The 24,082-nt window shown below is 41.1% G+C and overlaps 1 protein-coding gene across 1 annotated transcript in view; it reads right to left on the bottom strand.

Annotated features, from left to right (window-relative positions):
* Positions 1 to 4,497: 4,497 nt before the first annotated feature.
* Positions 4,498 to 24,082, bottom strand: part of tmem121ab (transmembrane protein 121Ab) — a 41,164-nt gene continuing 21,579 nt past the window's right edge. Inside the window, exon 2 of the mRNA XM_086167294.1 lies at positions 4,498 to 7,291. Coding sequence (XP_086023420.1) covers positions 5,550 to 6,491 — 942 coding nt within the window. The 5' untranslated portion in view covers positions 6,492 to 7,291 and the 3' untranslated portion in view covers positions 4,498 to 5,549. The remainder of the gene's footprint in view (positions 7,292 to 24,082) is intronic.

The raw sequence follows: 24,082 nt of genomic DNA, 5'->3' as shown, positions 1-24,082 counted from the left end.
TATAGCCACCCTTCTTTTAAATAACAGTCACAAGCCTTCCATTCATGGAGTCAGTCAGTTTCTTGATCTGGTCAGAATCAACTTTTTGTGCAGCCGCAACCTCAGCCTTCCAGACACTGTGCAGAGATGTGTACTGTTTACCTTCACCGTAAATTTCCTGCTTAAGAAGAACTCAAAAGTTCTCAATAGAGTTTAAGTGAGGTGAAGAAGGGGGCCACGTCATTAGTTTTTCATTTATAAGTCCTTTACTGGCCAGCCATGCAGTGAAATACTTTGATGCATGTGATGGAGCGTTGTCTTGCATAAAAATCAAAGTCTTCTTAAAAGATGCAGACTTTTCCCTGTACCACTGCTTGAAGGAAGTGTCTTCTAAAAATTGGCAGTAGATCTGAGAATTGATTTTGGGTCCATTTTGGGTCCGTTTTGAACCCAAAAAGGTCCAACTATCTCATCTTTAATAGTACCTGCCCATATCAGTACCCCATCTCCACCTTGCTGGCGTCTTAGTCGAAGTAGAGCTCTGTGTCCGTTACTGATCCAACCACGGGCCCATCCATCAGGTCTGTCAAGACTCACTATCATCTCATCAGTCCACGAAATCTTTGAAAAATCTATCCTCAGATATTTCTTGGCTCATTGTTGGTGTTTCAACTTATGTGTCTTGTTCAAAGGTGGTCGGGTTTCAGCCTTTCTTACCTTGGCCATGTCTCTGAGAATTGAACACCTCGTACTTCTTGACACTCCAGGTAGGCTGCAGTTGTGGAATATGGCAGCACTGGAGGATCATGGGTTCCTGGTAGCTTCATGTTTGATTCGTCTCAAATCTTTGGCGGTTACTTTGCATCTTTTCTCCTCGACATGTTTCTTGCGATCCTCTTGACTGTTTGCAACAAAACGTTTGATAGTTCTGTGCTCTTCCCTCACCAATATTTTGGATATTGGAGTGCTGCAAAAGAGTGCTGCATCCACCTGATAGACTTTACAATTTTTGAGTATTCAGATACAGTTAAATCTCTTTTTTGGCTCATTTTTCCCAAGGAGAAGAATCTGGTTAATAATTATATGCACCTTGATATAGGTTGTTGATCTTTAGGCCACACCCTCCCTCATTACACGAATACAAATGATTGGATATGCATTAGATCCAAAAAGCATTCATGTTTGTACAGCTTGGAGTTGGAAATGATGGCTAAAATGATGATATGGTCAAAATAATCACTTTCCTGATAATTGTACACACGGTGCATAGAGACAACAACCATTCACTCTCCCATTCATACATGTGATGAATTTAGAGTCTCCAGTCAACTCTGGGGAACACATCAAGTATATTATGAGTGCATTGATTATAATGATAACACAGTTTATCCATGCTGTGTTTTCAAGACATGAGGATGGCCTCCAAATGTTATATATCAAAAAGTTCCAACTTCTAGCCAAGTAACAGAGTAACATCAGTCAGGGGACTGTGTCTTCTTGCAAACCAGACATGATAGAAGTGCAACGAGGGCTGTGATACATTATGCAGTCCAGGCATCTACTCCCATGTTGAACAACAAAACTGCAGTGATCACTGTTCAGCAGTGTGCATGTGGTTTCATGTTGCTTTTCTAGTAAGTTCTTCCAGCTCTGTTTATTTATGATATATCTTTTTGAGTAAGGGAGCCGTAAAGCGTTAGGCTCAGTTTACCCTGCAAGTGTGTCTGATTTCGCTTCCGCTGAGGAAATACGTATCTGCCAAGAGAAAATGAGTTGAAAGCACCACCTGGTGTGTTTGCCGAAGCAGTGGATGGACGACCAGATCGTGAAAAATGTCTGAAGCCAAGAAGGACTGCTGTCATAAAATATCACAATAAAGGACTGGAAAGCACAAAAGAGGCATAATATGGCGTCTTTACAGGAAAGAACATGAGCTGGGAAACCAGAGCTCTGCTCAGCAGCGTACAAACCGTCTGTGTAAATAGGATTTACAATGATGAATTAAAAGTTTTGCTTCAGTTGTTTTTGAGATTAGATTATTTATTTATATCACAGAGTTTTAGGAAATTGGAAAGCGGATGTTTAAAAAGACGTCCAACCGCTGAGCCTCCATCTAGAAAAAAAAACAAAACAATCAATGCGCTTGCTGTTGTTAAGTGACTGTGGGATGAATCAAGACAATACTGAACTTTAACATCGCAACTGCTTCTCCTAACACATGTATGGTACATTCGACGATGTTAGATCAGGAAAGGACTGCAGCAATTGCTTCTTGTTTTTTAAGTGAGGGAGAAAGCTGTCATCAAGCTGATTTTAATTGGTTTATTCCCCAGAAAATGTTGAATAAGACTTTTAATTATATCAACAGTGGTTTCGATTCAACTAGGAAAAATGCACGGAAGTTTTGATATGATTTGAATACCAACTAAAGAACTATAGCTTGGACACTTCATTTAAGACAGTTTTTAATGTGAACATGGGGTTTGTGCCCTCACCAGTGCTGACTTCACAAGTGTTCCAGTCAATGAAGTTAGCCTTCACTTGGGTCTGCAGCTGTTGGAAGAATTAACCAGTAAAATTGATCTGACTGGAATTAGGGGTCTACAGGGATATTTAAAACTTAACCGGCTTGTGATGTAAGAGTATCAGCCAGCATCAAATGTTAGGTGTATAAGACTGTGGTGAGACCAGCTATGGCTACAGTGACTATAGTTTGGGGGGACTGAGGAAAAGAGGGGAGGCAGAGCTGGAGGTAGCACAGATGAAGTTGTCAAGGTTCTCTTTGGGAGTGAGGAGGATGGATAGAATCAGGAGTGAGTCCATCAGAGGGACACCACGTGTTAGATGGTTTGGGGATACAGTCGAAGAGGCCTGATCGAGACTGAGGTTTGGCCATGTGGAGATAGCGGATCCCATCGGGTAAAGAACATATGGGTAGAGGGATGCTGAAGGTGGAACTGCCAGGTAGGAGGTCTGGAGGAAGACCAAAGAGAAGATTTATGGATGGAGTGAGAGCGGACAACAAGTAAGTTGGTGCTAGGAAGAGGATGCAGAGGAGAGGCTTAGATGGAGACAGAGTATTTGCTATGGCGACCCCTGGGGGGAGCAGCCGAAAGGAAAAGAATGCATGCAAAGATAATCATCCATCCATCATCTTCTTCTCGTCTTGCACAGAAACCCACACAGAATGGTCCTCTTGTCAGAATCAAACCAGGGTCGTTCATGCTATGAGGCTTAAGCGCTGACCTCTGCACCACTGTGCCACCGCAACGACAATCAGACATCAATATATTATCATCGCTTTGACTAGCCAATGGAAATGATGGCCAAAACATTTTATTTGGAAATATGCAGGATATGGAAATGATCCTGCATATTAACACAAAACATTCACCTCTCCATAGGTTTTACTCACTGCATGTATTTTTGCAAGACAGGAAATAAAGTAGCGCCTAACTGAGCTTTCAGCAAGGATGTGGTGGACAAGAAGAATGCTCAGAATCATGAGCGAGTTTCTTGCCGGGCGATGAGTGGTGGGTCCTGCTTTGAAAGCTGCACACACTGAAACTACTTCCTAGTCAGTAAACAACCAAACACAACTCAGCTCTTCCTTTGATTTGCCGACGCGGCATAATGTTGCACAAGTATAAGTACATGAAATCAAGCTGCAGCGCCACTTTCTCTGTCTTTGCCAATAAGATCAGAGAATTACTGGCATGTTTTCCCTTTGCAGTTTACCAGCAGTTAATTAGGAGTTTAGATGATAATGTCTGAAACACCTTTTGTAAATCAAGTGAAATGTACATTGTACTTGTAGTACGACTGTTCTGGTCGTCGTCGTCTTGCAGTATATACCTAACATAAATGCAAAGCAGCCTTTTACACTATGGATTAAACCAGCTTGATCTTTTAAAAAGTCTCATTTTCGGTGTTTGGGGTAGAAAGAGCAATGTCCCCCCAGTCATTACCTATTGCTAATGGAGGGCTGTCTGAGTGCTGAGATCAGCAGGAAGGGGTAGTTAACTTGGTGACAGTAAAGTGAATTTCCTTATGCAAAACACTGGCCTTTTTTACTATGGCACGAAACACCTTTCTCTGCAGAAACATGAATATCACATGCTGAGTACTATGGGGTGGCTGCAGACTCAGATTAGCCCTGGCAGAACAAAAGGGAAGTGGAAGTGTGATAATAAGAACAAAGGGAGAAACAATCGAAAGTTTCACACATTTTTATCACATTTTAAAGATTAGCTAGCTCGCTTTTTCAGAAACAGATTTGCCTATGGGGTGGAAAATAAATACAGGCAACCCCTGGGGAGACTGTGCGGCCTGAACGTCTCGTGCGTCACATTTTTCCATGCAAGAAAATTAGAAATTGACTGAAGCTGCACTTTTCTTTTCTTCTGAAATACAGGTTATCAATATCCTTTAGTTGAAAAAACTACTCACCAGAATTATGAAAAAACATCAATGCTCTCACTTTTAGGATTTATAATTTTAATAAAACATCATCGGGTTCTGACAGGTAATTAATGTACATAATGATAGTAATGAACAGAATAACATCAGAAATAGATATTTTTCCTGTTGGCATATGTTATTAATGCATTTTCTTTTGTCAATACGATTCTTTCTCGACTCTGACGTCTGCAATCTGATGTGTTTCAACTTGTTTTAGAGGAATGTACAGTACAAAAACAGAAAGGACTCCCAAACCCTCATGTTGTTCCTGACATCACCATGTAATTGTCACATTTGCAATTCACGTCACACACCACTAACCCCTGTATCTGTTCCAAACCAATCTGGGAAAAAAAAAGAATCCAACCTCCTGTGGTGCACACATACAGTACCTACAGGCATACGTTCTCTCTATACTTGTGTGCATGCACATACACACCAGCAGTACCTCACACAACACACAGTGAAACACACAATTGAACGCCTGCAGTGTTGGTGTTGTGCTGTGCTGTGGCGCTTTAATCAGACCTTGGGTCATAAAGCGGCGCACTGTGAGGCAGCAGCATTCAGATATCCTTTCTAAGAGGAAAACAAACAGAGAGAATCACATTCATCTGCCAACAGCGTCACTCACACAGAAAAAAAACCCCATGACTGACGCCTGTCATGCTCAACTCTGACTCCCGTGACGAATATTGGGCCCTTTGGTGCTGGAATTCAAAGGGACCGCCGCTGATGGGCTGACTGAAAAGTGACCTTTAGAAAATATCAGACTCACTGACCAAGTGTCCATTCTAAATAATGTCACTATGGAGTTTGGAGATTGTCCTTAATGCAGCTTGAACTATTAAAACATGATTAAAAACACGGCACAATAAAAATCTTTGATTTGACTTTAAACTCTGCACGTTGAACTCATAGCCAAGTGAAGGTGTACAGTTTATTTTGACAGTCAGGCGATGCTGAAATCTCTTTTAGGGTGTCAAAGTAGTTCTTGACAAGAGCATCATTTCCTCCTGTCATGCTGCGGAATTCTTTATCAGCCTCCACTCCAGGGGCGCCCATAAAAAGAAGTCCATTTTGGACAGTGACGAGTTATGTGCTGGCGGTCATGTGTCGATGACATCCTGTGCCGGCGAAGGTTCATGGGGCAAACTGGCGTTGGGTAGTGGTTGCGTGTGGCTGACAGAGTTCTGCTGCAACTCTAGCGCCATGGCGTTCTGTGGGTGGGGGAACTCTTTCACCTGCTTGCGGTACTCCAGGAATGTAGACGCCTTGGTAGCGATAGCCACTACGTTCTTGCCAACAAAGATGGTAGAAACGCGGCTATCCTGAAACAGCACCATGTTTACACCTCGTATGAGGATAGTGACCACGTTTATGGTGACCAGGCTCAGGACTGGGTAGAGCATCATCTTCTGGGGTGACATGTGCTCCCCCTGCATGCTGATCTCACTGAGTGACACACAGGGCAGGATGAGAAGCAGGATGTAGCAGTAGAAGAACATCAGGCCCTCAGCCCAGATGGGCAGGCCTGTCCGCTGAGGCTCCCAGAGGTTGGCTTGGATATCCAGCAGGTCCAGTAGGTCCAGAGCCACCCAGAATAGCCGGCTGCGCATATCCTCTTTCTTTCTGAAAGTTCTCACATATTCCATACTATCCAGCGCCACGAGAACCAAGTATAAACCAGGCACACACACAGACAGTAGTAACGTCAAAGCTTTTCGGGCCACTGTCTCCAGACTCTTCCTGTCAGCCTTGCAATTCTGGAAGACAAAGTACAGCTTGATCTCCAGCACAAAGATGTAGAGAAACCAGAGTATCATTGCATATCCCCGACGAGCAGTGCGCACCTCTGCGCCGACCCACACCGCCACGTATCGCAGCACTATAAGGAAGCATACATCCCCTACCAGCACTATGATACACACACCGATCTTCCTGGGACCCTGGTTCTGCTCCACCAGGTAGGCGTCCATGAAGGCCATGCTGGTCATGATGACAATGGTAGTCAGGCACACGTGGCGTTTGTCTGGGGGTGGCAACACCATGGCGAGGGCACCTGCTGGCTCTCACTCTCTGCCCACAGCTTTCACAATTGGAAAAAAAAAGTCTCAAGGGGATAAGCACTACAATGTGTTCAAACCTTAGAAATTAATGAAAAACTGAGCAAGTCTTCTGCTTGTGTAATGACGAAATAACATTGGGGCATTAAGTAGGATGTCATTGCGGCGTAGAGGTGGATCACCGAGTAAGGTCAGACAGATGCTGGCTGCCGATGGCTCTCAGACATTGTGAAAACAGGAACATCACCTCTTTCCTCTGCACACTTCCATTGATTTCGCTTTGCCCCGAGCAGCTTCTATGCCGTGGGCTTGACAGTTGATGCACTATGACTGATGGTAATCCACACACACACCGTCGACTGGAGAATATCTGAGGGCAGTATTCGTCTAATAGACATGCGATGAGACTGCATGATGCATCGCTGCAGTGAGGAAATGTTTACAGTGGTGGATATTCTTGTACGGGTCAGAGTGCAGACTGGGTCCACAGCTCATGGATGCATGCATGTGCATGCTCTTGGTGCAGATCGGCATACGTAAAGAATCCCCCTGGTTTCTCCCACACACGGCGATGCAGTCCTGCAGTTTGTGTGTGAAGGGAAACAGAGGAGAGTGAGGACTGCAGTGGCCAGAGGCCCCTCAGCCGCCATAAATCACGCAGACAGCAGGTCAACGGCCCATGAGGCCTTGTGTCCGACGCCAGCTTCCCCGGGGGGACGCTCTTGCGCTGGGCTGAATATCCATCCTTCCCCCCACCTCTTGCCACATGGCAGCTTCTCTTCAGCCTGAAGGAGGAAGAAATAAAGAGGAGAGAGGGAGGGCAGAGGAGAAGAAACCTGTCAGCAATACAGAACCATATAACACAGTTTTCATTGCCAACAGCGTTTCCACAAATGAGGAGCCAAGTAATGTGTCAGCTTGGTGCAAAAATACCCCGTTTTAGTACTGACAGACAGACCCTATTGCACACGTTAAAGTAGGATTGCTTCAGAATACCATTACCTCACTATTGTATGTGTCCTGTCACTGGCCATCTGGTCAGATTTCAAGATTGTTAGACACACAGTGTGAACTAAACACACATTCATGTAGGAATACTGTCTATAATGTTTCCTAACCATGGCCATCACAGTTATAGCCTCCATTTTTTCTTTTGGATCTTAAAACATATAGTTTTATGACCTAGTTAGAATTCAAAGTCGTGTGTGCTGAGGCATGTGACATATGGGTTGATGGGGGACATTTTGTCCACATTGCAGCTTGACATTTACCACCCCTAAAAAGTAACCGTACAGATGCCAAGAGCTTAACATGTCAGCAGGAGCCAAGCAATATGCAATGTGCAATAGTCTGTGTGCTAAATAACCCCGGCAAGTCAGAATATCAGCACCAAATTAAAAAAAGACTGAACATAAAAACACACAAAAAAAAGGAGTTCATTAGGCAGAAAGGCCTCCTCTGGTTTGAGTTTGGTGAGCTTCAGCAGATTTTTTCTGTCTCTTATTTCCCCCTTTTTCTCTGCTCACGCTGTCACTGTGCACTTCAGGCAGAACATGGATAAAGACCGCTGGTGTGTCTGCTGGCCCAAATGAACTAAACATTCTACTGTTATACGTATGTGAAGGTATGGTTCCCATCACACTGACTAATTCACTTTCAATTTAGGGGAAAGGTCATTGGGGTTCATGGACTGCTTTTGTCCTACAAAAGAAGGCACATTATTTCATGATGGCAGTGAGGAATCGAAGAAAGTACAGCTACTCTAAAAGAAGTACCCTGCTTCTGTATTTCTACTAAATTAGTGTCTGCCACCATCAGAATGTGACTGTATGATTCACTGAGTGCTGGCTGTGCTCCAATAAGCAAAGCAGCTTGGCTGCAGAAAGAAACCACCAAACCACAGTCTGAGATAGCTATCCCAACATTCTTGGCTGACAAGAAAATTCCTGTTTGTAAATAATAATTCCAAATGAAGTGTCTAAATGAGGTACCTTGCAATGGGAATGAAGGTCACTGCAGTGAAGAGATGGAAAAATGCACAAGTTACCAAGGCAACTAGAGTCTGTATTGTCCATGAATAACCGGATTTCTATGGCAAAGCGACGGGTGAAGAGTTAAGTACTGAGTGTTAACAGCACAGGTCAGCAAGTTTTACATGCAGATCAATCACCTCGGGCCTGAAACGTACTAAAGCTAAAACTGTAAGCAGCCAACACTTCCATCTGCATATTTATGCATTAAAACTACCAGTACACAGTGATGGATAGATATTGTCTCTGTCTGTAACATTGAATTTGACTGGTAATCAGTCGAACTTCTCATACACACACGTACGCACGCATGCACGCACGCATGCATACACGCACACACATACTTAATTTGCACTTTCCTTAACAGAGAAGTCTCCCTTCAACATCTTTCCCTCTTACTCTCCTGTTGTTTTTTTTTTACTTTAACTCTGGCTCATAATTTACATCATCATTAATCCGTTATCTAGTAGATGATAATTGTGTTTTAGAGTTGGTGATGATGAACGGCAGGTTGTTTTTCACAAGTTCCAGGATCTTGGTAGTGATTCAGCTGCTGTTGCACTGGCTCTGGGGCTTGCTTTGTTGGCAGATACTGACCCTTATTTTGATGTTTTTTGCATGAATATACTAAAGGCGCTCTGCAGCTCTTTTTTTTATTATTAAAGCATTTTTTTGTGTGTCAAATGGAATCAACCAAATCTGCTTTTTTATCACTTCTTGACTTTATTCTGGTTATTTAGAAATCATTTAGCATTTTCCGTAATTTATTTGCAGTCTTCAGACCAAGTCACTTGTTTTTTTTTTTTTTTGGTTCCAAGGTAACAAATTAAAAATAATACTACCCCTACTTTTGATAAGTTACTCAAAATCCTAAAACAGGAGGCACATAGAGATTATAGAAGATAAGGACAAAATGAAAACAAACTATTTAGCCAAACATCTTCAGCCACAACAAATGTATTCAAGGTATGATTTTTGTAGTTAATAAAAGACACATTTCTCTCATTTCATTTGCTGGAGATTCTGCAGTAAAAGTCACTTGAACATCCCAGTGTGTGTACTATATGTAGTGTGGCTGTGAAAGTTTTGGATTTGCTTTATATGTGGAAAAAAGACCTTGTTGATGTTAATCAGAAGTTGTAGTGAAATGACCTGAATGGACAAATAGCTGAGAAAAAGAGGAAAATAATCCCTCCTCTTATTTATTCTGAGGGAAAACTGCTTGTTTGGCAGCTGTGCAACTATGAGTGCTGAAGACCAATTCATAAAAGAAATTTGTTATCCCATTGTTTTTCAAATATTTGTCAAATTAGAGCTAGTTTTGTTTGTAGCTTATCGAACATATGGATTGGTTTGTAATATCATGCTGATAGAATCCTGAATATCGAGGTATCCAACAGTCAGTCAGTATACAAGCATAATATTTGAAAACCTTACGTTAATAGTGACTGCTATTTGTTTCAACAATCAGCAACTGCGCTCTAAATTTTTGCTAACGCACAATGTTTAACTTTCTAAATCAGAGGCAGCTATCTCTGGCCCACAGCGGACCGCTACATATGAAACAATTCAGGAAAAATTTACCCTTGGTCGCCTCGCGTGATATCTAAACCGTCCTTTGGGCATTTTGGAGAAAACACACACATTGTAGTGGGGTATATTTTCACATAAAAGTGCCTGATTTAAAGTACATGAACTTTGTGTACAATAGTTAAGAATGAACAGCAGGCTACAGAGCTTTAACAGTTCATTTCATGAATTTACATGGATGTGTTGTTCACTGTCACTGTGACATTTATGCTGAACAAGAATAACATTATCAAATGGCCTTGTAACTCAGAGGCTGTCGATGGGAGCCCTGTCGGAGATGAGCGTGGCTCCAAAATGAGCCTCATTTGTAATCCAAGCATGGATTTGAATGTATAAAACCTATTATGTAGAACAGGGCAAAAGTAAGAGATTAAATTCATAAGATGGTGATTAATTGACTGATTAGCAGAACGCTGCGGATCATTAACATGCTACTGTTCACACATATACAGTTCATCACATCATCATTTAAATGTCATTAACTACCAAAAAAGACTTTGAAATTTCTTCCTGAATGAATAGATTGCAGCCGAAGCCATGATATGAGAGCACTAAATTGGATGGTTTCAACCTAACAAGGATGAGTTAGGCCATTATTTCAGTTGTGAAACATAGATCCCAATATGTCACCAGCGCCATTACGAGATATAGGGCCACTCTACGAAACAAGAGGCTGATGAACTTGGACAGTAATGCATAATTATTAATCCCAACTGTCATAGACTGTCAAGAAACGCCTTCTTCTGTGTGAAAAAATGGCAAGTGTTCGACTCTTCTTTGCGTCTAATTTCTTGCCAAAATGTATGATGTATTAGAGGGGTCGGCAGATTTCCCCAGAGATCTCACTTAAGAACGAGAAAAATAATAAAAACGAAAAGAAATGTCCAGCAATATGCGACTTGACAGCTACGCCTGTGAGGACAGCGCAGTCCCATGAGTGTATTGCCTCAACACTCCGTCTGTCTGTGTGTCCGGGCACTCGTCATATGCTTCAATCGTGGTGTATTAATTAAGGGACTCTATAAATAGACAACACAGAGGCCTGTGAACTGGTACATTTCTTCGCTGAGACAGTTACTGGGTCTGCGGTCTATTATCTCTCGAAACAGCTGGGGCGTCCTTGTCAGGCGCTTACACTCTGCCCGACTGGATCACAATGAAGACAAAGGTTGGGACAGCAAGCTGCATTATTTGGTCAATTGCTACCAAAAATGCAAAGAACTTTGTGGGCATAGGAACTAGACATTCATCAAATTAAAACATAGAGAATTACAGCAGGATTTTACCCTCTCTGCTGTGAAAATTGTTCGGTGTTTAAAAGCAGTGCTGTTTCTATTTGCTGCTTTTGAAGACATACATAAACACTTTCCTTTTAATTACACGTGTCTGATAGAGTGATGTGTGTCTCTTTAGACACTGGCTCAGAGCTTAATGGCAGAGGAGAGCTTTCAAGCTGGAGCAAGACTTTCTTTAACACTGAGGTGTTCTGACACTTCATACACCTGGAAGGCTATGAGTGAGAAATTGTTTACAGCAGCTCAATCGTTTCATACTGCAACTCTGGGATGGCACGCTCTGTTAGCGGTTCTCTTCAAAGGAGTATGAGATGTTTATGCTTTTGGGAGGCTGCATTGTTATGTGCTAAGTGTATCATATTAAACCCTCCAACTCTGCTTTCCCTCCATGCTTCTGCTCTACTTTTCCATCCTTCAGCATCCCAAGGATGATCCAGTGTTATCAATGTTGACAGCACAGCCCAGGGACACTTGCATCCCCAGAGCAGTCCATTTTGTCTAACTTACATCAGACTGTCTTCATTAGGGCCACGATGAGACCCATATGCCGTCTTGGCTGCCAGCCACTTCCACCAACTAAGCAGGTGTTGTTTTCCATTCTTTTTGTTACACTGAGCGCTTGGCTAGTTTTAAGAGAGTTGGCAGGCCGTTTTGAATCTGTCCAGAGTACAGGTCAGTTCATCTTTGCAAACACCTGCGCTGAAACACTCAAACACAAACATGTTCAAAGCGCTGGGTTATGAACAGTGACGTGCAGTGAGGAAAAAGAACTTCGAACCTCACTTACTGGCATGTCACAGCCATTTTATGATCGCTCAGCACAAGAAACTAGTAACACACATGCGATTCATATACATTGGAAAGGTAGTTCATATAGCTAAAGTGTTTAAACGTTTTTATAGCGACATACAGAGAAATAGACAGCAATACAGTCTTAGTGTAGACCAGCAGTCAGCAGTCAGTCATTGCACAATCTACATTGAGGCTCAACAGTCCGAGGCCCCACCGCACGTCCCTTCTCTGTATTTGAGCTGTAAATGTAAAAATTCAGCCATTTTGAATAAAAAACTGAAATAAATTTGAATGAAATAAGTATATTTTTTAACAAAAAATAAATAAAAATCTAAAACTGGTGACGTTAAATGAAAAATACCTTTAAAGTGCAAATCAGATAAATATAGCCATTCAACTCTTTTTTTTCATTTTACAATTTTTTTCATTTACATTTTTATGACCATATACAATGTCATCCATCCATCATTATGGCCACAATGTTTACATTTTCCATTATTCACTCGTTGAAAACCACTCATTATATACTGATCATATAGATCAGGGGTCGTCAACCCGCGGCTTACACTGCGAGTGGCTTATGAAAATAAATTATAAGTATTAAATTGAAGTGTATTTTATTTGTTTTAGTTCTTTTTTATTTTTAGTTCTAAATTGGAATATTATTGTGAGCTTGAAATATTAAAATAAAATTATATTTATTATTTGTCGACGCTCAAAATATACGTCACACTCAGGGGAGCCGGTATACACGCCAGAACGCCGACAATGTGCCGAGACTTTCAACTCCAGGTAGGCAAAATATAGTTGTTTATACAAAGTGTAAATGTAAGAAAAAGCAATATATACAGTGGTACCTTTATTTTGGACGTCAAAAAGTAATTGCGACTCCCAGTGTTTTCTTTTCCGTGGAAACCGGGTCCAAATGGCTCTTTGGGAGTTAAAGGTTGCCGACCTCTGATATACAGGTAGATGCTTCCCGCATGTTGATAAAACTCTGCATCCCCTCCGTAGCCTGGTCATTTCAGAGACACATTGAGCAGTGTGTGTGTGTGTGTGTGTGTGTGTGTGTGTGTGTGTGTGTGTGTGTGTGTGTGTGTGTGTGTGTGTGTTGGAGCGTATCCTTAACATATGCTGCCGTCATTGGTCGGGCTCTTGTCTAGAATGCATTATTAACTCTTTACATCCATTTACCCAGATGAATAAGTGCAGAACTCTCCTTTACTCTTTTGAAATTCTGAGCATGTTTATTTTACTTTTTGCTATCAATATTGTTGGCAGGCCTCCTCCATTTCCCTCTATTCTTCGGCTCAAAGACACACACAGCAATTATCAAAACACAATATGCTGGCTTTGTATGATGCTTGCTGCTCTTCGCTCACATTGTCATTACCTTAGTTTCTTGTTATCCCTCAGTAATATGCTTGTAATTGCTCATTGCTGGTTTGGGTTAGAATAGTGAGGAGAATCCAAAACCAAGAGCACGTACTGTAGCCATGGCTATGCTCATTTAATCTTCCATTATGACAGATTAAGGCTGATTTGCTCTCCTTTGCCATGTCATATTGTGTGCGTGATAAGCATTGAGGGTGCATTTCAGCACAAGACTGTAACTAACCCAGTGTGTTTTTTGGCTGTCTGCACTTTTAAATAGCCGTGGGTGTTGATCAAATGCTGCTAAAATCAAACATGCTGCACTTGACAGCCATGCTGGATAGGCTCCCATAATAGACATTATATGGGGTTAGATGTTGAAAGCAGTTCAAAAGTGCTTTCCTCTAACTTAGCCTTCAGCGGCAGGGACAGAGGCCCTTTTCAACATGACAGACATGCCTTTTTCTCCCTTGCCAGCTCTCAAACGGTCATAATGTGTGCAGTGTCAATCAAAGTGTATTCGTTATTCACAAAGCAGGGGAAAGGATCAAAGGGTCTGAACCACAGTGAGCCATCATCAAAGTGAGGAACAACCCTGTGACATCCCACCCAGCAGCTCCTCACTAACACAGGGGGGCCAAAGATGACTAGCTGACAAAGGTACACACATGAGACCAGTCCAGGAATTACACTGTGAAGATGTGAAAAGTTTAACCTCTTCTTTCAGTGGTCTGAAATGTCTCTTTCGGCGTACCACGCAGTCTGGACAAAGCCGCTGCAATAAATATCTGGTCAGTTTTCGACAAGATTGCACAGCCAGACTCTAAAGCAGTCAGCTTTTTCTCTAGTTTGTGCGACTCGGCGCAATTTCTCATTGAATGTTTGTTTTTTTTATCCCCTTTCAACAAAAGTCTTGAAAATGTGATGGCTTTCACTGGGCTTCGCACAGACTTGAAAAATAAATAAAAAGAAAAAATATATTCCGCAGATCCGTGTATTTTAATTAAAAAGACAGATTGTTGTTTTGCAAAAAGTACAAATAACAAATACAGATTTCAAGAGCACAACATAGCATGCATGTGATCCATCGTGAATCCTTCAAATCCAGCTGCTCCCTCTTCTCTTTTTTGCCTCACAGGTACCCTGAGTACCCTGTTAATATCATTAGCCTGGAACTTTTGATGCTGCATGTCAATGACTTTCAGAGCATGTGAGCGAGATAAGCTACACTACTTTAGTATATATAAACTGATATTAGAGCTAAACACTCTGGTCAACTGTCAAAAAGCAGAGCAAGAGCAAAATACTCTTTCCAATTGATACTACACCTAAGAACGCAGAACTAAGGCCTTTCAGAATTTCAATATATTTTCTTCAGTCTGTTCTGAAGATAGCACTGTGGCACTGCTCCTTCCACAAACTGAATTCAATTTCATTTAGACAATGAAAAGTTAAAGTAAGCCATTAAATACTAAACATAAAACCACATGCAAAAAGTGCATGTAAAACAAACCAACAAGTAAGCACTGTTTGAGAGGGAAAGTGCTGGGTTTATTTTGGGACGTAGGGAAGCCTGATTCCAAATTCTTAAAAGGAAAGAAGCTATAACGCTTTTCAAAGGCCGGTCATGATCAAACTGTGATGGACAAATATGTGTACGGTCTCATTACAAGATTCTGGTTCTAGTCTCCTCTGGGATAAATACATCTTTAACCTAAGTTCAGTCAAACAAGAGTGATGTTTTCTTTAACATCTTGACTGACTCTGGAATGCAACTGCAGCCCCATGCATAGTGTAGTGTTTTGATGATGCCACACATGTTGCCCAAGCTTCTTGAACATGGATCAACCTGGTCAACCCCAGGCATCTCTTTTCATGCATGGCTATGTTCCAGAAGCTCTCTGTGTCAGGCTGTCATTTCTATTGGCTGTGTGTGTACGTTGCCACAAGACGTGTCTGCATCACTTCCAGCAAGCATAGTCTGGAACTGCAGGTATTTAATGACTTCTGTGGGCGACCCAGGCCTGTCCCCCTCCTCTTTATAGCACAGCACTGGCCAAAGTAGTGTGCCAAAATATTGAGATTGAGCCTCCCTGTCCTTGAAAGAAACAGCTTGTCCTAGCAACATGTAATGGTTGTCACTGGTCATTAGAATATGATATACTGTACGATCGTTGTTCATGAATGTCCTTTCCAGATGTGAAAATTGTACCTGAAAATTTTTGCTAATCTACGATGCTCAGTTGGTCAGACAGACAAACTGTCACTGTGTAACTGCTGGGAAAAAAACAAAAGGACCCCCACAGTACCTTGTTTGGTAGGTGGCATCAGTTTACATATGGCTAATTTGATTTACGTAATCTGCAGTGTGTTGTCACTTTTACAGCATAATGTTGCATTAAAAAAAATCACTGTCCAGACGAATGTATCTACTGAGATATAAATGTCATAAATTTGGGCAGCAGACTATAAATCTTGGAGAAAAGATAGTGATGCCTGACCAAAGCTTGCCGAAACAGTTTGTCAAAAAAATAAAAAAACAAACAAACAGCTGAACTATGTGTCAAGAGCTGGATTTAAGTCAACACCTGAATGTCAAACCATCTTACGTCTGCATGGGTTGATGTTTATAGCTAACTCCAGGGATATCACATTCACTTTGGCAAGAAGTGAGATAGATGGCGGGTAGTGACATCATTACCTATTTGGCAAAGTCAAATATGACCAGTACAGCTTAGAAAATTAATAAAAACAAAATTAAAACCTGAGGCTTGAAGTTCAGACAGAGTCCCTCAGGGACTGCTGGCAACAACAGAAGGGTAAAACGCTTGAGAGTGGGGGCAAGGACTCGCCCTTCGAAATGTATTCTCTTTTTTTACACAAAAATGTTGAAATTATTTGCCATTACAGAAAAACATTTACATCAATATATTTAAAAGTGAAAAAAATAAAATAAAAAAAAAAACCAACACACGTCAACAGCAGTAAATTCAATTATTTACTTAAACATAGTATTAAATACCCAGTTAGTAACCCAGATTTCTTTGCAGATTTTATATTTTGGTTTAGGATTACTCAAAGCACAATGCCTCAATCTGATATAAATGTAGAAATGTATGTTGAATGTTAAGGAGAAACGAGTCCTGGTCAGATACACTGCTAGCAATTGCGATCAAGGAAACACCTTGAATACCCTTAACCATATATGAAAATAAGCCCTGTTTGTCTCTGTCTTCACTGTTAGATAAAGCCAGTAAGACACAAGAGAGCACTTTTCTCACTTTTTAGATGCAATCTCAAGCAGTGTCATTGTGGAATCCCTACATAATTAAGTTTTTTTTTTTTAATCCCCTTTCTTTGAGAAACACACGAACAAACACGTACACTTTAAGTTTCTAGCTCATTGATTATTCGGTTCTCCTTCCAAGGGACTGTTTGGATGCCCTTTTAATTTCACAAATTGGAGGCCAAATGGAGCAGGCCATGTCAAAGTAAGATGTGATATCTTTAAAAACATCTGGGGTAAGAATGCCAAAGCTGTACCATGTCAACATGTTTCCAAACACCCTTCTGGCACTCCATTCCCCCATGCTCTGATGCCAGAGTTCAACAAGCATTTTGACTTGATATAGCTCTCCTATTCTTCCTCCAGTAAAAATTTAGATGATCAATTTAATCTCAGTCTCCCCTGCTTAGTTTATTCTTCTCTCATGCTTTACCATTCCTTGGTTGCGGCCATGTCTAATCTGGCCAGCCCCGGGGGAGGTGGCATCCATTTCTTATTCTAGTCATGCTGTCTGGTTGCTCTCCTTTTCTCTTGAGGGTAAAATACTTTTCCAAAGGTATCGGATTGATTGATCGATTGATTCAATGTTAAATTTGATTTGTCCTTTGCGTCAAAATATGAAGGAAATTTCAGAATGATGATCCAAATGAATGAGCCGCTTAAAACTGATCATTTTCTGTCTGTTAAACATCTGCAGCGTAATTGTCTTCCAATGTTTGCATAAAACAGATTCCCTCTCCCCTGCACCGGCGGGTAAAAGTCACCTTCATGTGCTGTTTCGCTTGAGAAAAGAGCAAGGAGATAAAAAGGAAGGAGTCAGGGAGGAGGATTGATGCAAGAGAAGGTTGTGGTTCTGCATGATCGATTAAAAGGCAAAGGAGGTGTGATACAGGGGTTATAAGACACACTGTTAATGAGCTGAAAATCAAAATGGACAGCTTTGCAGAAAAATATTTAAATATCACCAGCCCCAGATGTGATGAATGAGGAAAAACAGACTGAAGAGGCAAAATATTTCCCTCTCCACAAGTCATTTCATCACATTCACGATTCAAATTACATTTGTGGAAGCAAGTGCAAGAAAGCGATTGATAAATGTTCCCCTGTTCAAGGATTAAATGTTTGGAAATCCAAATACAAGATGTTTTGCAAAACAAATCTCAGGGTTATCTCTTTCAGGTGAAGCCTTCCTTGTATACTAATGACATGGAATACAATGGGGGGCATTACAGTCAGGTTTAGGCAATTATTTGATGTGCAATTGACTGAGGAAAAACATTTTTGATATCACCTTCTGCTAAGACCAAGCTGCATAAGAAAAGAAGAAAACATTTCATAGGGCTGTGTATCTCTGAAGAATGGCTCATCCAATTTATTGGCTTACTGGAATGAAAACCAGACCAAGGCAGTACAATTCCAAAACCTAAGTAATTATGAAATGACAGTAATCTTAAAAAATGAATGTTACTAACTGTGGTCCTAATGAGGCCAGTCTTGTCCTCCAGTTCTAATGAGCCGCCTGTCAATGTTTTTTTTTCTTCGACCAGAAAATTGACTATTTCTTTTACTGATTGTTTTATGGTTGGCAATGTTGACATGTTACCGGAGCTGTACTTCGATATTATGTGTTGTATTTGTAAGAAGGTGGCCTTTTTTCCCATCCAAATGCACGCTGGGTAATGGGACCAATTAGGAAGTTTCAATTTTAAAAGAATTTAACTGTATGTAATCTAAAGGGCATGCTTGTTGATTAGTGTGCACATTCGAGTGATTTGCCTAGTGGAGGAAGCATCATTCAAGGTTAGGGGTTTGTCTTTATTTATCTCTATCTTTAGTTTAAAGACTTCAGTTCCTGTGAGTTTAAAACAATAACAGAATGACTACGGCAACCAAATTAAGTTTGAGCCAGTGGAACAAGGCTTCTGTCCTAGGCTACAGTACACTTTGGTATGGCAAGCACGCCTGTTTGTATGTGTGTGTGTGTGTGTGTGTGTGTGTGTGTGTGTGTGTGTGTGTGTGTTTGTGTGTGTGAGTGGGGAGGAGGTTGTTGTCAATTATCATATCCACCTCATTTCTGTTGTGATAGAGTACAGACACAGAAACAATCTAATGAAATACTTCCATGAATTAGAATGCATGTGATTAAGTAAATGTGGAATGGAAGTTTTTATTTCATTCTTACGCTGTATTTTGAAGTCTGGATCCTGACGACTCAACATCTTAGACTTCTGTACTACTGTGAACTCATTTCTGCTCCAAATGCCAGTTCAGAATACAGATTGTTGCTTACATAACAAATGCAAACGGGACCTTTATGGCTCACTCGTATTTATGTAACTACTGCAGTGATAAAATGCTTTTTATCAGGGGTTTTATATCCGGATGCAGAATCTGTTAGTAGATGCACTTAGGAAAATACTTTGGAGGTAACTGGATTAGCTCTCTGTCTGTCACTAGCAAAGCTGAAGTTCAAGCCAGCCTGAACTAGAGAAGGTACTTATTTTCCCTACCAAAAGCCTTCCATATCGGTATTTGCTCTTTTCTCAGGAGAAATTCACTTAGTTTCTGATATAGCTGTTGCTTTATTGGTGGACAACATCTTTATGATCTGCACATTCAAGTATCTTTCACAGACAGATTAGCCTCATTCTTTCCAATCTGACTCTGATTCCCTGAACCACTTTTAATACTTGTACCAACCAAATAACGCTTGGCAAGCTGGGTTCTCGCATGACCTTTTGATCTCTCAAATCCAGCTGCCTTGGATGATTAGGGTTGTGCTAAAAATGAATAATACAACATTAAGAGACCTTTTTTCCCCACTGTTACACAAACTAAACAATGAACATAATGAGATCCTCTTCTTTAACCTGCAACCTAATTTCTTGTAGAAACCCTGGGTTATTTACTCTTGTGCAAGTTTTGGCAGACCTTTAATGGCATTAATTAGCAAATGAGTTTGTAAACACTCAAGTACACTTACTGAGGGGTAAAAAGATAGACAAATTAACAAAATTAAACAAACGATGGAAAACACGGTCAGAAATAAAACTCAAGATTCCTATTTAACAATTTCAATTATTATAAAGGTTGAATCATATCCAAATCTGTAAATGATACTACAAGTAGAAAACACAACATTCATTTCCTAGGGGAAAAAAATTACTGATCACTAAAAGTCAAAGGGACACAATCTTTCTCACCAATAGGAAGCAACAATGCGGGTTGGCAGCCATCTGTCGGCCCCTCTTAACAACAACAGCTCCACAGGGTTGTGTCCTATCCCCTTATCTCTCCTCGCTATACACCAATGACTGCACCTCCAGCAACTCCTCTATCAAGCTGGTGAGGTTTGCGCAGGACACCAAAGTCCTGGGCCTCATCAAGGACAACGATGAGTCAGCTTATAGGAACATGGTATCACAGCTGAAAGCATGGTGTACACCTAACAACCTGGAACTTAACACCAACAAAATGGTGGAGTTGGTCATGGACTTCCTTAAACGCCCACCCCCACATTACCCACCCCTCATCAACAATTCAACTGTGCATGGGGTGGTGACTCTGTGAAGATTCTGGGCACCACCCAGTGACCTATATTTGGGAGACCAATTCTTCAAAGGTCATCAAGCGGGCACACCAGAGGATGTTCTACCTCAGGCCGCTCCGCATGATGAATGTTTCCTCCAAGTTTCGCACCCAATTCACATCGAGAGTGTCCTCAGCTCCTCCATCACTTTGTAGTACCTCCTATCCTCTGCCCGTACCAAACACAGACTGGAAGACATTGTGCAAACAGCCAGCTGTCTCACAGGCTACGAACAGGAACCTGTGAGAGTTCCACACAATGGTAGATACAGGCAGCGGGCTAGATAGATAGTGGGGGACTCATCACACCCTGCTCGCTGCCTGTTCACAATCCTCCCATCAGGCCGTGGATTCAGGTCCATCATGACTAGAACCACAAGACATTTGAACAGCTTTTTTCCCACAGGCCATCAAGCACCTCAACAAGTCCTCATGATCCCCACCGACCGACCCCAACCGATCCCAAAGACACTTGCACCCACTTCCTTTTCTGTATATTTTTTTGTGTATTTGTATTGTATATTTGTACTTGCATATTTGTATTTTTTTTGTATTGTATATTTCTTCTTCTTACAACTTATTTCTGCTTTCTTGAAAATTTCCTGCTATAGCGAGCTTTACATACCAAATCAAATTTCTGCGTACATTGTACAATAAAACCGTTTTCTGATTATGATTTCTGAACCTATTTTATATCGCAGAGAATAGCTACCTGCTATCCAAAGTAAACCTGGATGATTAACAAACCCTCATAATCGTAAAATGACTCAGTCTCGAGACAGAATTCAGTCTTGTTTAATGGACTTTTAATGGATTTAATGGAGATGAGATGGACTAGAAATTCAAAAATGATCAAAAATGTTTTTTCTTCTGATGAATTTTCTCATTTTGAAGATCCTACCTGTACCTCGTCCTTTCAGATGAGAGTATCTGGGTGATGTCTGTGATGACAGATAATACCATATCCAAGATAATTGAGAAACTGCTGACTTAAAAAATGAATATTAAATTACATGTAGCTGAAATATATTTTTGAGAGCCACTCAGTGTTTTGAGTTTATCAAGCTGTCCCAATTTTTTTTCTGACAGCACAACTATGCCTCCTGCTGCATATGGTCCTCTTTCAATGTGTTTGGTCTGGTATTTACATTGAGGTCTGAAAACAAACTTTTGATTCCAGGTTGCAAAGTGGAATTTTTTGGACAGTGAAAGCTGTAGTCACCATGTAAACTGGCAAATCACAATTCTTGTGATGATGCTGGGAGGTGTGAATGAGGAAGAAAATGACAACACAACCCCATAAAAACCCACTTGCTGTTCCATCTGCTCAAAGTTATTACTTTTGCTCCCCACCTCCCCACATTTCACCATCTTGCTGTTTCGATTGTTGCTGGTTCAGATTACGCCTACTGTGCTGTAGAAAACAGCAGGTACAGGTGTGTGCCATTTATGTGTTGCAAAGTCACACTGCCACCCATTGGTCGGGTGTGCACACAGAACTGAAGATGAAACTTGTATGAACACAGTTAAAAAAGATCCATCCATCCATCCATCCATCCATCCATCCATCCATCCATCCATCCATCCATCCATCCATCCATCCATCCATCCATCCATCCATCCATCCATCCATCCATCCATCCACTAGATGATGTATGTATGCTATATATTAGACCATCGCATATCCTTAAATGTCGAAATCTTCCACTGTGTTTTTTCTATGGTCAGTCTTTCTACCAGAAGTACTTTTGATAGCTTTACAAAGCAAGGGTTGGTAGGATTAGTTTGTTAGATTGGTTTGTTATTTTAATGATGGCTTACTTTTTTAAAATATTTATACTAAGTGGTGTGAGACAGGATTTGAGGAGATAAAGCGAGAATTGTTGGCCGTGGCTAGTTGGGCCGACGTTGCTGAAGTGTGGTTGCATACTTGTTCCGAGTCAACCACGCCCAGAATGGGATCACCAATGTGATGTGAGACAGAAGGATTGCAGTGACAAAGGAGAGTTCTACAGCCCTACACAGCCCCTAGCCCCATGGTGTGAGAGGCCACGCCACTTACTGTCAGCCACACAGCCCCCCTGAACACTCAGAAGGGACCCTCTAAGTCTAACTAGTCCCTCACAGGGGACCTGATCATCCTGCCAGAACTGTTGTGTTGTCCCTTGGTCGAAAAGGCCCTGGACACTGGACCTGCGGAGGCACTTCTGGAGTCCTGGGCGAAGGGCGATCACAGGGGCAACCATGTGTGTTGGTTTCAACCGATCCAGCATGTCACACTCCCCATGCCCGCCCATATCCAGGAAGAAACTCTTGCTTCAAGAACCCGGAAAAGTGGTAGATTATTTTGGTATGTTATACAGACTCTGACAAAGCTACATTTTTCGTTGCATAAACTGATTGCATTCAGACTCTAAAATGCAAATGAAAACCCTCAAATGTCAGCTTTGATGACCAACTACAGATCAAGGGGGTGTAAGGGTCAGTGTGATCTGTACTTGTTTAACATCTATAGTTCAGTATCGCTGAAGGTGTAAAAGAATAACCTAGTACCATTCAAGGAAATACAGTATGTACTGATTCTGACCTCAACTGGATGAGCCAGCAAAAAGACCTTGTCCACATCTATTGCACAGATCACAACATACTCAATAAATCTACAGAAGACTATCACAATATCAAGCATTTCTATTCTTGGGACAACAAATGCTAAAATTGACGTACATGCAGTACTTCCTGTAATCTATTGAACTTATTTGCACCATTACTCTTAAATGAATGAATAATGCAAGTTATTGACCTATTTGTTTGTGATCCAGCTGATTTTTACATGTTGGTCAAGTACAAATGACTTTGGACAATGACAGTGTCACCTTCAGCTGAAAATGCTTACACTTTCTTATCATATAAGCAGAACTTGCATCAATAAATTACAATAACATCAAATGTCTCAGGGAGGAAGAGATACAGAGGCCTCTGAGCAGATGGGACACACCAATAAACAATCTGTTATCGTGTGCCTTTTTAACAGGCTATGCTGTAATTGGGAAATGATCAACAATGCAGAGGAGCCATTAATAAGATAAGCGGTTAAAATCTAAGGCTTTAATTTAGTACTGTATTTAATTGTTAAAAGAAAGGCAATTGTTTGTTTTGTGTTGACACAAATGTTAGATGGCATAAGTTTGTCATCAGCCTCAACTCAACAGGAAAGATGTCACTGTAGGACAGAAGCCCACCCACCTACTGTAGCATGGATCTGACAAAGTCAGAAAAACATGTAATGGGATGGAGAAATATGATGATGTGAATAAAGAGGCAGACAAACCATTATTTGTTTGTCATCTTTTTGATTGCAATATATCATCATAATTTCAATCAGTCACTTGGCTCCTCAATAACAATGATAGTTTATCTGTTGTCTGTTGGCAATTGTCTTTGAAATACAGTTCTCAAAAGTGTGATCCATTTATAAAAGTTTATGAATAAGGTGCCTTGGTAATATTGTTTTGATATATTTTTCTAATTACCGAGGCTGCCCTTCTGCTGTATGCGAATGACACACATAGAGAGAATCAAATGAGTGAATTATGTGATATCAGCCACTAGTTTCAGCATATT

The sequence above is a fragment of the Fistularia commersonii genome, chromosome 20, assembly GCF_037954325.1.
Source record: "Fistularia commersonii isolate RoL2024-O1a breed Wild chromosome 20, RoL_Fcom_v1.0, whole genome shotgun sequence".
Lineage (NCBI taxonomy): Eukaryota > Metazoa > Chordata > Actinopteri > Syngnathiformes > Fistulariidae > Fistularia > Fistularia commersonii.
The sequence above is the reverse complement of the archived record's forward strand: the minus strand, read 5'-3'. Positions and strand labels throughout refer to the sequence as shown.